Source organism: Paramisgurnus dabryanus, chromosome 12 (assembly GCF_030506205.2).
Source record: "Paramisgurnus dabryanus chromosome 12, PD_genome_1.1, whole genome shotgun sequence".
In the NCBI taxonomy this organism is placed as follows: domain Eukaryota; kingdom Metazoa; phylum Chordata; class Actinopteri; order Cypriniformes; family Cobitidae; genus Paramisgurnus; species Paramisgurnus dabryanus.
Window position 1 is genome coordinate 36,531,235 of NC_133348.1, and position 18,044 is coordinate 36,549,278.

An 18,044-nucleotide genomic window follows, 5' to 3' on the forward strand; every position below is an offset into this window, starting at 1 on the left:
TGGGGCGACCCACCTGTGGTGTGAACACTGCTGGACCTCGGGCCGAACCAAATACAGGAAGTTCTCCACATGTTTGAGCCACTGGGCTTTCGTTGTGACGTGAGCCGGCTGTTATATTGTGGGTTAACAACAAACAAGCCAATCCTAGTCCGTTGCATAGAGATTCGCGGTCTCCTTTACGTTTGAGCTGATGATTTTATAAATGCATAGCTGTCCTCCACACACAAATAGTGACATTATGGGCTTTTTAGCAAACGGCTCCGTGAGAAAGGCTTTAATAGAACAGCAACGCAATTTTGTGTTAAAGCAAAGAAACTTCGCAAAGACGTGCATCGTTTATCTCCACATCTTGATAGCTGCGCTCTCCCTGTCAGGCTGGTTGTCGTGGAAACGTGGGGGTGGTCATGAGACGGTAAGAGCTGTCAGAGACCAATGACAGTGCTGACCGTTGTCACATGGTGTGCGGTGCGGCATTTCGAGTAAAGTAAAAAATATATATATATGTGAACACGGACCGCACTAACTGAAAAATGATACAATGTATTTTGGTGCGCTCCGAGGCCGCACCACGGTGCGCACCAACATATGTGAAAACAACCTTACAGTAATCACAATCATAGCAGATCAATCTACAAGTTAATTTGTGCTGTAACACATCCTTAAAGGAATTCTTCACCGAATTTAAATATGAATATATTGTTAAATTGGGTCACCTATGTAGTAGAAATGTGAAGTTTTTTTAAGAAATTGGTGCCCCTCTAGGGTAAGAAAAACCAGAAAATGTGCTTTTGGCTCATGTGAATGAAAAACACCAAATCCCAGAATACATTGCTTTGCTGCTCTACGAGCCCACGCCTACCGGTTGGAGAGGGCAGGAGGGAGGGACATTAAACTAGGCTAGCTACTAGCAATTTGACTCAAAAACTGAAATGATACCGGTTAACATGAGTCTCTATGACGAGTTAGTTGATTATTTTAAATACTACCTTTTTCCATCAAAATTCTGATAATTTGCTTTGTACCGGGATGTCCAGTCAATACCAGGAAATGGCAAGTAGTACGTTTCCATCATTTGCCGGTTTTGACGGTTTATAGATATAAATATAACAACCATAGCTCAGCTGACAGACATGAAAAACAAACAAAATACTCACTTTATACTCTGGCCTCTGTTTCTCCCTTTTTTGTATGTCATTATGTCAGTATCAGTATTTTCTTTCTACCATGCACAAATAAAAATGTCACTGAACTTTTGCGTTGTAATTGTAACAATGAGCACTCAAACACACCAAACCAACAATTACTAAACACACACAAAAACAGATTATCCACATGCACTGCACTATTTCATAAAAAGACAAACCTGTATTATGAAACAGCGCGTCAGTCGTAACCAAAGGCGAGTTCACTGAAATGTCCATGCTAAGTGTTCACAGTATAACATCTATTTGTATATTATTCAAAGTATTACATATAAGAAATATTTATTTTCCATTGGCTTTAATATAAAATAATCAGTACGCCCCAGCTCGAGTCTGCCTGGGCTCTGGCCATTCCTTCTGACCGCCAGGCAAGGCTCACTCCTCGGCTAAAGCAGCTGCTCCGGCATCCTCTAGTTTCTCGCTGTATTGCGGCTCGTACGTGTAGCCACAAGCATCGGATTGGTGCACCAGATCTTCAAAATCGGCAGTCCAACCCCTATGGGCAGTGTAAAGAACCATATGCATCATATTTATGTGTGTATTCTAAGACATTATTTTGTTTATTTACATTTATATGATTTAATTGTTCAATAAATTTGGGTGTGTATGAGGACTTTTATTTTGGTAGCGCCTCTGCTTGGGGTAATGGATTTAATGGTGTAAACCTGCTATGGTGACAGACAAACACTAATGCAATGTGAAGCACGGTAACCAAGGCAAGGTTTATGGATCTTAAAGTTTAGATCCTGGTTTAAGGGGGAACAAGGTAATTGTCCAAATCACACTTTTGCTGTATGTGTAAGCTTGTAATTTTGTTTGTTTATTTTGTTGGTTTGTTTGATTTAATTCTATTTGTGTGTTTAGTCTTTCAGTAAATGTTTTTCTTTATTTTCTAGCTCTTACGGTGGTTCATTTGTGTTATTGAATGGCCACAATAAAATGCTGTGAATCATCAGTAAAAGAGTCGACCACTTTATTAACCAGGATGCTACAAAATGTTGAAAACATGTGAAAATAGCTCCTACTACTGACTGTAGTCTATGTCTCAGGCCAGTGTTGTGCCTGAACGAGTTCATTGAACGAAAGTTCATGAACTCGTTCATATTTTGGGCAAAAATGAACTGAACGTACTGTATTTCTGCCTGATGAACGTTATTGTGAACTCGTTCATTCTGGTGGTTCTGAACGGCAAGCTCTCTCAGTTTAACGTCGTTCAATAGGGTGCCAGATTTCTATAGAGTCTTCCAGGCGAAAACCTGGCTAAAACACACTGTAAACAGGCCTTAAAGGAACAGTATGTAGGATTGTGGCCAAAACTGGTATTGCAATCACACAACTTGTGGCCAAAACTCGTACTGCAATCACACAACTGGTGGCCAATACACAAAATGACAACATGAACATCAGTTGAGGGCTGCAACTCCACTTTTTAAATGACAATATCCTGGCCAGACCACTTTTGCCAGTGATATAAGTATTTGAAATGAAAATGATTTCTTAATGTCTATTGACATATCAGGGCATGATTAATCATTTTATGATTAATTGATATAAATTTCTTACATACTGTTCCTTTAATGTTTAGAGGAAAAAACACCCAATCTGGCAACACTGCCACCAGTTAGTGTTTCACGCTGCATGCATCATCAAAACAACACTGACTCTGGACGCTGCTGAAATCCCTGCCGCGCCACCAGTGTTTGGAATAACGGCGTTACGTAACGACGTTCATTTTTCAGTAACGGGCTAATCTAATTAATTACTTTTCCCGCCGTTACAACGCCGTTAACGTTACCGGACGTTAAATGCGGTGCGTTACTATGCACTGACTTAACCTGTGTGATCCAAACGCAACCCTGGCTCACACAGCTAGTGAGGAGGTAGGTTAATAACGAGATAAGCGATTATGATTGGCTAAGGCAGAGTAATGTGTTTCATGGTAGCCAATCAGAGCCAGTGTTGTTATACACATGCCAGCGCACGCGCCTGCGGCGACACACACACACAGGGCGAATTCCAATCGAAAGTGATGATCACTATGCCCAGGGGCGTAGCAGCCATTTTAAAAGTGGGGGGGACAGTAAAGCTGCTGTTCATAATAATACATTCCAAAATAGAATACCAATTGGCATTTTACAGCACCCTAGTGGCAATTTTGGGAACATGCCATGATAGCTTACATGAACCTATATTTGTGAAATCATACTCACAATTTAAAAATACTGCAGGACTTTGAAACCAATGTGAGACCATCTATAGCCTACTTTATTTTTATGAAATAAAGATATTTTATGATAGTTACAATATTTCAGTTACACTACATTTGTATTTTGATGAATATACAGATTACATCTACACTAATTTTATACAACATACATTTTATGAAAATATAGCAATAAAACCTAAATCAATGTATTTACAAGTTTTTAATATTTTCAAGATGGAAGTAAGTTATTTAATCATACATGGCCCTGGGAAGTGGGGGTGCTGTGGGTGCTGTAGCACCCACTGTTGGCGAGAGGGAGATTTTTTTTAAGTAAAAATATTTTGCACAATTTATATATTACTTATGAATATTTTAGGAGATTATTTTTGACACACGTATGTTATTACGTGTATTTTGGATTTTAATTTCATTACTGTCTGTGCCTACCCATCTCCGTGGCCTCATCCGAGCGCACTTTCTCCGCCTTGCGTCTTTTGAAGACATGGGTAAGCAGCACCATGACCCAGAATAGACTCACACACCTTTGGCTAATGCATGCCCACACAGGAATTCTGAACTCCCTGGGCATTCGTCCCCTAGCTCATGAGAGACTTTGGACTATATTATACAACCGGCGCAATGCGCGACGCGAGTGTCTTTTGCTATAGTAAAGAGCGCGTTGATATTATGCGCATACAGTATTAACGGGATGACAACGCGGGTTTGCTTATCACATACATGAATGCGAAGAAGCACAAAAACGCTTTTTAATATGAAAAATTAAAGGATTTAAATGTAAAAGATTATTATTGAGTCTCTTGGACATAAATGATGACCGATTATGAGACGTTAGAAGGCGTAAATAGCTGCTTCATCTAAGTAAATAAATGCTTTACTTTAAACGAATGCATCTTTTTTTTTTATTTAAATGCTACCCCACGAATTTATTGTATATAATGACTATGTACCTGTGGATATGGTGAGATGAGAACGTTTGTAAATTCTTTATCTCTTGTTTGTAACAAATAAAGAATTTTTAGAGTACAAACCTTATATAAAGCCTAATATATTCTAAAAATGTAATTATACACCATGTATTTATTTTATAAAAGTATACAATATCAGAACTAAACCCATTATTATTTTTGTTCCATTTATGAATTGTAAGTTAAAAAAGACAGTAATAGTATTATTTAGTAAAAAAAAGATCTATATAAAAATATACTAGCTATGTTACTGTGAGAATATTTTACCACTGTTAATCGACGTGTGATTTAAAAACGAAAGTAAAATATTTTCGTCCGCATGGATATTAAAAATTGTGAAGTTTATTTATTATTATGTTGTTATAATATTATATGTTGTATTAAATATGTTCTATGTATGTATATCTGAAGTTATAATGAAAGTAATTTTCCCTGGGATTATTCAAAGTATTTCTGCTTCTGATTAATAGCGCATATATTTATCTGATAACTGATGATGTCTGTATGTTTCAGACCCTGGCTGTGTGCACTGAAGTGTATATGACAATAAAGTATTAAAACTCAATGTATTTATTTTTAAAATGTATTTAAAATAGGCCTATAGGCTCATAGGTTTTTTGTTAAAAAAAAAAATTATTTCACAGCACCCCCTGTTCAAAACATCAAAACTTCCAAACTTTTTACAATTAAACTAGATTATCTTTAATCCTGTTGCTCCATTACTTTAAACTTTGTTTTAAATCTCTGATTAACTTTAATGTTTGATGAGTTCAAATAGATTTTCTACAATTAAATATGTGGCTAAATCATCAGAAACAGACACCGCGAGCGTGGTGGCACTATTCAAAGATGCGTTTATTATAACGTCTCAACAGAGTGAGTTTGACGGCTTAAAAATATTACTTAACACTATCAGTGACAGCTCCCGATGCTCGTATGCGCTTCTCCTCTGTCATGCGCGCTCCAGTCAGAAACTGAGAGCAGTGAATAAACGGACACACGGCGGTGCTTCATGACAAATGCGTCGCGTCGGAACATCTTGTTCATTCATTATATCACAATAACTGAGCTTCGCAATATTTCCTGCCACATTGCTTCGTTAATCAATACAATTGATTGTTTTAATGATTGTCAAATGTTTTTATTTGAATAAGATCTTTAGATTACCGATGTATAGTGATTTATAATATAGGCTACAAAAAAATATATTACATTTGCCTGCATAAACTGTTTATTTTCTTTATGAATGACAACGTCAACATTTGTTGCTGTTTAATTACACCGGCAGATTCATCAGCGCAGATGATGGGTTTAACATAAATAAGTTTTAATCTATATTATAAGGTTTGTAAGCTGTGTTTAAATGTAAGTGGTGCAACACAACTCGAATTAAAATTAAACTGAGATAAACAAACCATATTTTAGCTCTAAACTCTGCTTATTTTAATCTGTGCAACCCACGCTGAATCCTGCGCAGCGTGAGGAGGTCCGACTCCATAGTGTATTTTAACTACAGTAGGTTAAATCATAACATGAAAACTTTATCTCGTGATTTGTGTCATCACGACATACTGCAACATTATCTAACGTGTGTTTGAAAAAAATTATGTAGGCTAATCGTCCTTTGCTTTTTTCTGGGGTGCATTTTATCCCAGACGGCGTAATAGCAAAAGTAAATGAACAAACGAAACTTCACAAGAGCAACAAGAGATTTGAAGCTCATACAGACACGCTCTGTGATTGGCTGAATGTTAGTTCACTCAAATCTAAGTAACAAATCAGAGAACACTGTACATGACGCACTGCGCTGTTGCTCGCCGGAGCTCGCCTCCGTCTCTCATTAAAAATTTATGACTTCTGGCCACTTTGATGCTTGGTGGCCTTGTGAACGCACAGTAAAAGTGGGGGGGTCATGACCCCCCCGTCCCCCCCGGTTGCTACGCCCCTGACTATGCCCTAATTCCCTTCGAAGATCAAATCTCTTGATGTATAAACTCTAGATAAAGTTGCGCAATGTTGTCTGATAGTGTGGCTAATTAAAATACACTTGGTGATAAAATACAGCGTCTTTTTCTGTTTATTTGGATTTTACATCCCCTTCGCGAAGTGCCCTTCAAGGGCGCACAAACGGCATTTGGAATTTACCCACACACACCGAACAGCTAAACAGAGATTCGCGGCAGCAGAAGAGATGGCGAGTCAGGAGGAGCAATCCGATGAAAAGTTGGCATTTTCAAGGTGGAGATATACTTCAAATTCATTATGGTCAAAGCAAGAACGTGCATGTAATGTGTACATTATGTCCGGGAGCGAAGACTTTGTCGACATCCGTTGTAAGCAACTCTAATTTAATGAATCATATTGTTAAACTGTTTACTTTTTTAATGAAGAAAACGAAATACAGCAGCCTATGTCTTCCAGACTATTTATCTCAGTTTGATTTATTTAATTTGCTACAGTTATTGCAAACACACTTTATATTATTTAACTGTTTACTTTAAAAGAAAATACCTGAAGTACAGAATGTCTACCAGACCAGTTGTCTGACATTGGGAGTTTGATTTATTTAATTAAGAATACGACTACAGAGCAAACACACTTTTTGTTGTTTAAAAGTTAACTTTTGTGAACAAAACACTTGGAAGTACAGGTTGTTTACTTGACCAGTTGTCTCAGGTTGAGAGAGTTTTATTTAATTTAGTTTGCTGAAGTTAAATGCACTTTATATGGTGTAACTGTTTACTTTTCTTACAAAGATAATACTTGAAGTGTAGGATAAAACTCTTGCTGTCTGTTGACGTGCAATAAATATGGAAAGTTATGTATGAACACCTGTCTGTTCTACTCATTTCAACTGACATGTGAAAACTGCTAAAAAAATACAAATTCTTTGACATATAGCAACTTTTTTTTAACCGTAACGCAAATAGTTACTTTCCCTGGTAACGAGTTACTTTTATTATAGAGTAATTCAGTTACTAACTCAGTTACTTTTTGGAACAAGTAGTGAGTAACTATAACTAATTACTTTTTTTAAGTAACGTTCCCAACACTGCGCGCCACTCACAGAGTTTAACATTAAAACATCATATTTGTCCTAAAACGTTAACAAATTCCTAATTCTGGATCTTGAAACAGACTCTGACTAACCTCACGCTATTTAACGTGCACGTGCGGTGTGCAATACCTGCGAGTTGTACTACACGTGACGCCTCGCAGCGCTTCCTGCCCAGAAACCCTTGAAGCACCCAGCTAGCCTTTCAAGGTAAGTGCAAGCAAACACAAAAATTAAAAGACAGTCAATGCTAATATAAACCCTGGTTGGATAAGAATTTAAAGTTGGATATGAAGATGAAATCTGAAGCATGTTAAAACTGTTAAGTGTTAAAACTTTAAAAAAATAATATGGGAAAAAGTACTATAAATTAGTTCATTTTCAGAACTGTGAACTAGTTCAAAATTTTGAAATATGAACTATGAACTGAACTAGTTCATTTTAAAATTTGTGAACTGTGAACTGAACTAGTTCATTTTAAAATTTGTGAACTGTGAACTGAACTAGTTCATGTAGAAAGTGAACTTTCCCAACACTGCCTCTGGCCAAAAAGTCCTCTGATGATGCAAAAATTCCAGATGATGCTTTTTTCCAGAACCAAAATACATATATCTCCTCTCAGGGGGACATGAGGGAGGGGAACGCGGTCATTCAGAAATACTGCCAGGTTTCTACTGATACAAAGCTGAATGCTAAATAATTTTTTTTTTTGTATAAAAGTAAATCAGGTTTAAATGTCAAGAGTTACTGTCGGTACAAAAGTAACACCTGTTACTGCTGCTAATGTGGTAGCCTGACTACGTCAGACTTTGTACTTCCGCTAAATTTCATTACGCTTCTGTACTCAGTCTGAGATACCTCCCATTCTAACCGTTTTCCTCCGGTCTCAAAAATGCCGTCCAATCAATGAACAGAGGGCGGGCTGAGAGCCGTGACGTAGACGCTAAGCGCCGAATGTACGGTTGTAGTTTGTATTGGACATGGAGGCACAGAAAGCTATTCGCTCTGTTGTGGAGAACCGGCACTTGCCAACTTAAGCCTGAACAAGAAGAGTGTTTGTTAAACATTTTGAATGGAGATTATGTTGTTGCCCTACTCCCGACAGGTTTTGGGAAAAGTTTAATTTATCAACTATTACCGATCGTCAGCGAGAAACTGTGTGCAGCACTGCTTGACGTGCACAACGATCGAGAAATCATGGAAGGGAATTTCATTGTTCACAGTTAATGGTGGAGGAAGCGTGGGCAAACATTCTTTGGTGACGTTCCTGATTAACCAGAAAATAAAAATGTAATTTACATATGGTTATGGCTGTCTGGTGGAAGAGTTTGAGAGGAAAGAGGGGCGTTCCTCGACTTAGACGGGAGTGGAAAGACACCATAAGGATAGTGTTTAACTAGCTCTGGTCCGATTTACTTCACATAATCTGGAAAAGTCCTTCACAGCCATTTAACTCTGGTATTTCACTCGATGGCTTTGTTTTCACATCATACATGTATTTTACAGCAGAAATTCGATGTGGCTGAGCCGGCGCATAACGCACATCATATCCAAACGTTATGTGATGGGCTTACGTTTAGACCAATGATTTTAAACTTCAGACAAGCCCCTCCCACAAGAAGGAAAACAATTGTCAATTATTCCCAGCCAGACTCTGTCTATGAAGCGAAGCAAAATAGCAGAGGATGGTATTGCCAGGCTACTAATGTGGTGCATTTTGCTAAGAATTTATATTATGCTGTTAATTTATCTTTTATAGTGTTCATTCAAGTTTGTTTCATCAGGCAGGGGCAAAAATACTGTTGGGCCTAGGCAGCTTTCCCACCCAGATTGACAGCTTGCCCACCCAGTCAGATCCATGGAAATATGTCATGCTTTAAGCCACGTCCACACTAGACTTTGAGGATGCAAGTATTTTTCCGACATTGCTGCGGGGATTGGGCAGGGAGCAGCGAGTCAAAATGATCTTTAGCAGGAAGACCAGATTTCTTTAGCATAAATACCAGAATTTGATGGGCATTGGTGTGGGAATTGACATAACGCAGTGACATAACGGTTTTGTACTGGTCACAACGCTCCATGTGATACGAAGTCTGTGAGGTGCCCGCCAAAGCACATTCTATTAATATAATGGAATGCGTCATTTAGACAAAATAACATATATAAGTCACAGTGGACTTTACGTCGCATTTATTTAGAAAATTATTTTACAAAATCCAAGCCAAAGAACAGACATTTACCCTGGAAAGGCAAGTTATTCAAGTAAACAACAGCAGACAGAACAGCAGGCTGAATAGATGTCTGTATGTTAAAGTAATAAAGTAATATTGATTACTATCCGCAAAAACATGGTTTCACTAACTATGTGTAGCAGGATTAGGTGAGCTGTGATTGACAGCTGATTTCACCTATTAGGAAGGCGCAGTCCCTTTTTAAGAGCCGATTGGCTGCTGCCCGGGATGCGTCATGTCCTGTTTTCCCCCTGGGTGTTTGCAATGTTAGCGGCGGGTGAGTTTTTGCTAACATGTTACGGTTGGTTTTAATTCGTGTTTGATATGTAAAACTAAGGGTTGTGTTGGTTTTAGTCTGTCATTTGTCCAGCGTGCTGGTGCCCTCGTTGTGCTGTTATAGTGGGTTACGTGACTGTTGAACCTCAGTTGGCTTTAGGTTGACCTGATGTTGGTTAACATATGCCGGTAAAATGTTAATTCGTCTGGGGTGACCACTGTTCGGTGAGTGTACAGCACATATTCATAACGTTGTGTGATGCTGGTATTTAGTTCTAATATGATATTTGTTTTATTCTAGGTTTCTCCCTTTCGTTCCATTCAGTGTCTCTCCATGCGCTTTGTTTTTAACTATTGCGCTGCAGTGTTGCCCCGCTGTTAACAACGACATTATCTGCACTGCTATAATCTGAACTGTACACTGTCTGGTTCTGCTGGGCATCTAGAAGTAACGCTCCACTTTTAACGTGACTATTACAAAGCCAAGGTTCGCTCTCGGTGTGTGAACGAGTAGCTTTCCATCAGCTTTGTTTTTAATGCATCGAGTATCTGTTTACTTGGTTTGTTTACTTTTTTTTTCTCTTATTGTCTAAGTAGACAACAATTTGTCTGTGAACCTGTCTCTGTCCATATGATCCAAGGTACTAATATGTAAGATTGCTCATTGCAGTGGGTTCTTGAGGACTGTGCCCTGTTTATAATACTGACTGCTACATTGTTAGTACCTACATCTTGTATATTGCCTTATTGTATGGATGTGGTTTAATTGTCGTTGATTCTCTATTTGATTCTTTTCTTTTATTGTTTGTGGTGGTCATCAGCCTTGTGAGTAAGGCTAGGCGCCACCATTTTGTTTTGAGTGACCTAATTATTTACATTGTTTTAATTTGTTGCAGGAGCTGGGGTCCCATGGGTGGATGGATCTGTCCGGTGGTGGTGCTTCCTCCTCAGTGCGTGCTGTGTAACACTTGAAGTGTGTGTGGTGTGATCTAAGTGCACAGTGGGGTGTTTGTGTGTGCCTTTTTGTAAACAAGTCGTGACTAAGTGATCCCTCCCGCTGGGGACCTCAGCCCTGCTGATTACTATGTGTTTGTTTTGTTTCTATTAATTTTACTTTTTTTTAGTGTGTGTTGATTGTGGTGCATTTTGAAGTGGAGAGAGTGTATGTTTTAGAGTGCTCCTTTTACAAAGATTATGTGTAAATAAAAATCTATTCTTGTATTATACCCACGTCTCTTGCTCACTCTTCCTTTTAAAGAGGAACGAACTTGTGTGCCTTACTGCCTTTTTGGGTGTAAGGAATATTTCCCTAGGTGTAAGTCCCGGGGTGGCGTAGTCGGAATATTATGCAAAATCTTTGCCTTCGTCAATCAAAGTTAGGCAGTCCCCCCTCGTCCTGCTACATATGGTTTAACTAGGTTTTTGAAAACCATGATTGCCAAACCATGGTTATTTTGTGGATACCATGGTTTTTTGGTTTTAACTGTAATGAAACCATGGTTAATTTTTAAAGGAACACGCCCAGATTTTGGGAATTTAGCTTATTCACCCAGAGTTAGATAAGTCCATACATACCTTTTTCATCTCCGTGCTGTAACTCTGTCTGATGCAGCCCACGCTAGCTTAGCTTAGCACAAAGACTGGAAGTGAATGGCTCCAGCTAGCAAACTGCTCCCAATAAGTGACAAAATAACGCAAACATTTTCCTATTTATGTGTTGTGATTTGTATAGTCACACTGTGTTCCTTTAAGGGTTGTGTCAAGATGCACACCAGTATTGTTTTTGAAGGATATGTTTGTAAAAACCACTTAAATTGCCTAATATAACTAATTCAATTCAATTGAATTCAAATTTATTTATATAGCGCTTTTCATAATAGGTAATTGTTTCAAAGCAGCTTTACATTAAAAGAAGAAAGGGAAAACACAGAAAAATCGACAGACAACATAAGTAGCAAAATACAGTGGCTATGAATAAATTTTACAAGCGAATATATTAAGAATGTAATGTATAGAAGAGGGTGCTAAGTTAAGCCAATGTCCTAGGAGGAAAAAAACCCTTGGGAGATATATATCGACTATATGTATGTATGTATGTAAATGGATGAAGAGATTAAACTGGTTCCGCCAGTGGTTGTTGGTCAGGCATCGGCTGGGCATCACGTTGAAGGACGGTCAGTAGATCAGTGGAGTGTTGACCTCCAGGGCAGCTGGAACTGGGTCTGTTTGTTTCAATGTCCTCGGGTTCGAGGACGAGATAGGGAGAGAGAAACAAAATCCTATTAGTGTAGGGGCTGTTCGCATGTAAAGAAAGTTTCACACAGTGTTGTGTTTTAATATATGCTCGGTTCCAGACAGGCTAGCTATTGCAGCGTTAGTATATTACCAAGACAAGTTATGTGAATGCTTTGTTCCGTACAAGCTAACTATTGCGAGATAAGTATGTTTACTAGACTAATTATGTGAATGCTTTGTTAAAGAGAAAAGTCTTAAAGGCGCTCTAAGCGAATTGACATGTTTTAGACCATAAAACATTTTTTGTTACATACCGGAAACATCTCCTCACTATCTGCTTGCTGCCTGTCCGCTGATCAAACTGTAAAAAACGCAATCTCTGTAGACAGCCCAGGCTTCACAAACGGCAATATCAACATAGTGGCCAAACCTAGCACCACAAAACAAAACAAAGTATTCCAGCTAATAAACGACAAAAAGGATTTGGGGATGGGGGTTGGGCGCGTTCATGAAAGCACGGAAGGGAGGGGGAGGGGGAGGAGTTAGCTACAAAACAGTTCAAACGTCAACAAAAACTAACGTCTCGCAGATTCGCTTAGAGAGCCTTTAAGTTTAGATTTAAAGTGATCGACTGTGTCTGATTCTCGGACATCAGTTGGCAAATCATTCCAGAGCTTAGGGGCTCAGTATGAAAACGATCTACCACCTTTAGACACTTTTGATATTCTAGGGATAGTTAAGAGACCAGAATTTTGCTACCGCAGTGTACGTGATGGATTGTATTCTGATATTAATTCTGATATTAATAAGTTACGATGGTGCTAGCCAGGCCATTTAAGGCATTGTATGTGATTAATAGTATTTTAAAATGTATGTGATAATTGACTAGTAGCCAGTGTAAAGATGCCAAATTTGGGCTTATGTGGTCATACTTCTTAGATCGAGTAAGCACTCTTGCGGCGGCGTTTTGAATCAGCTGAGGCTTGTTTACATGATTTGCATGGCATCCCCCGAGTATTGAGTTACAATAGTCTATTCTAGAGGTCATAAAAGCGTGGATAAGCTTCTCTGCATCTGATATAGACAGCATATGGCGTATTTTTGAGATATTTCTAAGATGGAAGAATGCCGTGTGGCAGACTTTAGAGATATGACTATTGAAGGATAAATTGCTGTTGAACATCACACCTAGGTTTTTACAGTAACTGTGGAAGATGGCACCATGGTGCAGCCATCTATGAGCAACTTGAAATCTGACATATTCTGTTTGGGATGATTCGGTTCAATAATAAGTATCTCTGTCTTATTGGAGTTTAGCATAAGGAAGTTATGTGCCATCCAGTCACTAATATCACTAATGCAGTCTGTTAGCTTACAGAGCTGATGTGTTCCGTTAGGATGTGAGGAGATGTAAAGCTGGGTATCATCCGCATAGCAGTGAAACTAATGCCTAGTCCTGGATTCATCTAAACCTTGTCCTGGAAACAGCCCCTAGATTTTATTAAATCAGTATTAAATATATATCTTTTAAAACTTATGTGCCTGACTATATAGGCTATTTCTCAGCCAGCCCCCACTAACATTTTTAACATTATTTCTTAACAAATAGGCAATATTTGAAATGTAATGTAATCAAACAGTAGATGATTAATGTGAAGAGGAGAAAACTATTACACTGTACCTTGGGAGATACTTGAATTGTGAGGGGGTGCTCTGATTTCTGTAAAAGTATTGCGGGAATGTTCCTCTCCTGATGCATGATAAGATTGCTGTTGCGAATCTGAAAAACCAGCGAGCGCCTCAGACAGTATCTCAGGGCTCTACACTAACCTTTTCCCCAAGGAGTACATGTGCTCCTTAATGAAAAATTTAGGAGCACACAAAGAAATATAGGAGCACAGTAAAAAAAAGTTTATTAAACTGCTCAATTCATATGGATTAGTTTTATGATCTTTTTATGAACTTTTTTCAAATCATCAGGTCTAAAATTAGCATTAGTTTCAGAAATCGAATCAAATGTATAAAAACACTGTCTTCATTGTATAAATTAAATATAATTATTATTTTTTAGAGCTGTAGAAGTGATTTTCTCTTTGTCTTGGGTTGTTTGATTAACATTAATGACACAGACTTAAGTAGGTTAATTGAGGTAACTATCTCTTTAACCATGCATTCCTAATGTTAGGTTCCAACTATGGTTCCAATGTAAGGATATACAACGACTGTGTTCTTCCACAATCGAACACTCTGTTTACATGGGTATTCATAACAGATCACTGCGTCAAAATAAAAGTCTCTCAGGAAAAAATTATTAAAAGTCGTGTTGGATACATTTGTCAATCTTTAAAGACACGTTTATTTATTTTTGAGACACTGCATGCGGTTTGCTTTGCCCCTGGCCCACACGTGTGTCACGTGAAGCTGTGGGTGGGGCTAAAAAAGTGGTCGTTGTATTTTGGGTTTGGAGGAGGTGTTTAAATTCTATTATAAAACGGCCCGTTCTAGTTCTTCATTCTGATTGGTCGAAACGCGTTCTAAGCCGTGATAAAATACCCCGGTAAACCCATGGTTCAGACCGCATTACATAAGTATTAGGGGTGTAACGATACACCAATTGCACGGTTCGGATCGGTTTACGGTTTTGGAGCCACGGTTCGGTCCGATTCGGTTCGGTTTGCTGTGGATGTAGGGTTCCTGTTATTTTACCAGCAATGCTAAGGAACAATAGATTAACTTAACTTAATAACAACAACAAAAATAACTTGACGTTTACACCATGCATCACTTTACATGTTTAACATCATGAAACAGATGAATTAATGTTTTTTTACCTCACAGTGACAGCGGAGGCGATTAAACACGCAAACTTGTGCTGAACAGGCAAAAATAAACAAATCAAATCTCTGTTGCGATTAAAATAGCAACAAACGTGTAAACCCCGTGTTTTTACCTCAGACAGACGACGTCTTGTTACATTTTTACTTTTGTTCTGGAGAATGATCTCGCGCTCTTCTATTTCACTTCGGTTAACCCGATCTGACACGCAAGCACACACACACGCGAACGCAAGCACACGCACACAGTTACGACAGATTGTGTGTGATTTGTCTACGACACGAATTCCATTCCTGTACTCCACTGGAAACCCAAAATGTTCCCACACAAGAGACTTAAATGTGTCCGGGGGATCTGCAATCTCAGGCGGAGCAGCCATCCTGTGATCTGCGCTCACTCCCAAGTCACGTGACATGACATGACATGCACTTGGAAAACAGTAACTTTGGAATATACTATTTAGAACAGCATTTAAAAAAGCTCTTATTAGTCGTTACTAATACAATTTAATCAAATATATGCAAAAAAAATTTTATAAATAGATTAGTTAGTCAGAGATAAGTGACATTAACCTCAACAATGGGCAGCAGGAGGCGTGAGAGTACCGCGACACGGGAGGTTCGCGATTCGTATTGTGGGTGGTGTATCGCGATCGTTCAGTTCGGTTCATAATATCGTTACACCCCTAATAAGTATCACTGCGCCACTGTTGCTGTGTACTGTTTTATGAAACTAAACACCACAGTCTTTAATCATATTTTTAATTTGTCTACAATTGCACAATTAATGGCAATATCCAGATAAATGTCAATAAATATTGTTGAGTCATCTAATCAATAAAGAGAAAACGCTCCCTGAGGAGTTTCTACCTCAAATTCATATTTCCGCTATCCACTGGGTGGCGATCTTACCCACCTTAAACACTGACATTCACATGGCATTCACTCAACACTAAAAACAGTGTGTTTTGATCAGGCTCTGAATCTGATCTTACAAAAGTTAATCACATAAATGGAATTATCTCCGCTTTTAGCTTAAAAATCTGAGAGGTGATAAGAGAACAAATGTAGGTAGGATGAAAAGTTTTTTTATAGCAGAGCGTCTGTTCTTTCATTTGATATATTTTATGTTTATTTAAAGAAGATAATTTTAACTAAAACTGGGTGGCAGCTTAAAAAAAAAACACTGATGGGAAAGAGTTAAGCATGCTTCAACGCATATTTGATCATCACTTCAACTGTTGCACAAAACAAATGTTAATGTATAAATTAGATGAATGTTGATTTATGAAAATAAACCCCACCACAGTCTTAAATCATATTTTCATTGTTTCTTTGCTGCATCTGTGTTGGTTGGGAACTGTGCTCTGTTGCAGCCACACTTGATTCTGAGGAACTACTTTGTTTGGCAGAAGAGTAATATTTGTACTAATATAATTACACCTTATATGTGTTTTTTTTATGAAATCCTGCTATGCATATGAAGTAATCGTTTTATAAACACAATAACCCCCGCAAAGCAGTGGGGTTACCAGTGTTGAATTGAAGAGGGTCTGGGGGGGTCCCGGACCTGCTATAAGCCTCGTTTTTATTAAAATTAAAATACAACTTGAATTTAAAATTCTCATTTTGCGCTGTCACAAAGCGATAGGCTACTGTCCGTTATTTGTCCCAATTTCGCAATAAACTAATTCAAAATGATTTCTGTCTGAAATAAATATAAACTCGCAAGTGCGCCTCCCGCTGTTTTCTGGAGGAATTGACAGACGAGTTCATGTCTCTGTCTGCATGTCGTGTGAATTATATTCACCTCAGTGACGGTAAGATTGTTTAGTAATCTTTAGGGTTAGGGTTTTTTTATTCCTCTCAAACTATTATTTCATACCAGTGGCGAGGCTACACACTCAAATTGACAGCTGGTCCACCAAGTCAAAAGAAACACAAAATATTTTATTGGGAAAGCAGAAGAAATCACACATAAATGATAATAAATTAGGCTATAGTCTTTTAAAAAAGAAACGCTTAAATACGCATCATTTAGAAATAAATAACTATTTATAGAAAGCTTATCTTTTGCATGTGTGGTTTTAAACCTTGCAAATGTTAACATGCAAGCGATTTTAAACAATTTGAGCGCAAGGCAATGACGCGCACACATCCTCAAATGGACGCACACTCATAAGCGGACGCATGGAGACGTGCGATTCTAAAGCATGATAACACAAAATTATTTTGAAATATCACAGTCTTGGCACCTATTCTCATAAAAACATTCAGTTATGTCTTAAAGTGAGTGCAAACAGTTCAGAAAGAAGTCAAATCTTTGTGTTGGTCTGAAAGTAGCAGTTCTTATCTGCTTATGTTTGTATCATTCATATTAATTAAACAACAGAAAACAAAGGAAAATAACTTCTGTATCTTTAAAAAGATTAATTATATTTAATTTATATAATAAAGAAGACAGTGTTTATGTTTATTTGATTCTATTTATACCTAAATACTACTGTTAGATCTTACTTTATTTGTAACTTTGTTCTTTTCTATTTTTATATGCTCATAATTTCTTAATTTGTTCTTATTTTATTTTCCTAGCCCCAGTTTTGCTGATCCGAAAATTATTTGATCTATGATTTAAAAAACACAATGTAATCCATTTAACCACTACTAGTAAAAATATGTAATTTGAGGGGTAAAAAACGTTTAGGGTTTGAGTTAAGGGTAATTTGGGGTTTCTTTGATTAAAACCAGGATCAGATGATTGTTGATCCAGGATCACATCTTACTTTGTCAAATCACAGCGAACCTATAATTAGGGGGGTGCGGCTTGGCCAGGGGGTGGGGCTTAGGTAGGGACCCCATAAGCTTTGACATAATTCGAACACTGGGGGTTACAGTGCATTTTATAACAGCTAAGGGTTTTTTTCTAACAACGCCCCTTAGCTGTTATAAAATGTACTGGTAACCCACTGCTTCTTGGGGCTTATTGCTTTAATCTGACGTCACATTTCGGCACATTCCT

General features: G+C 38.0%; 1 protein-coding gene across 2 annotated transcripts in view; it reads left to right on the forward strand.

Moving 5' to 3' along the window:
- The window catches only part of LOC135745423 (uncharacterized protein C14orf132), a 97,848-nt gene that overhangs the window by 76,020 nt on the left and 3,784 nt on the right, over positions 1–18,044 (forward strand). Inside the window, exon 3 of one of the 2 annotated variants that reach the window (XM_065263722.1) lies at positions 10,853–11,182. The exons of the other annotated variant lie outside the window; for it this stretch is intronic. Within the exon in view, the coding sequence (XP_065119794.1) occupies positions 10,853–10,921 (69 nt within the window). The 3' untranslated portion in view covers positions 10,922–11,182. Of the gene's footprint in view, positions 1–10,852; positions 11,183–18,044 lie in introns of those variants that run through there. 2 annotated transcript variants of the gene reach the window in all.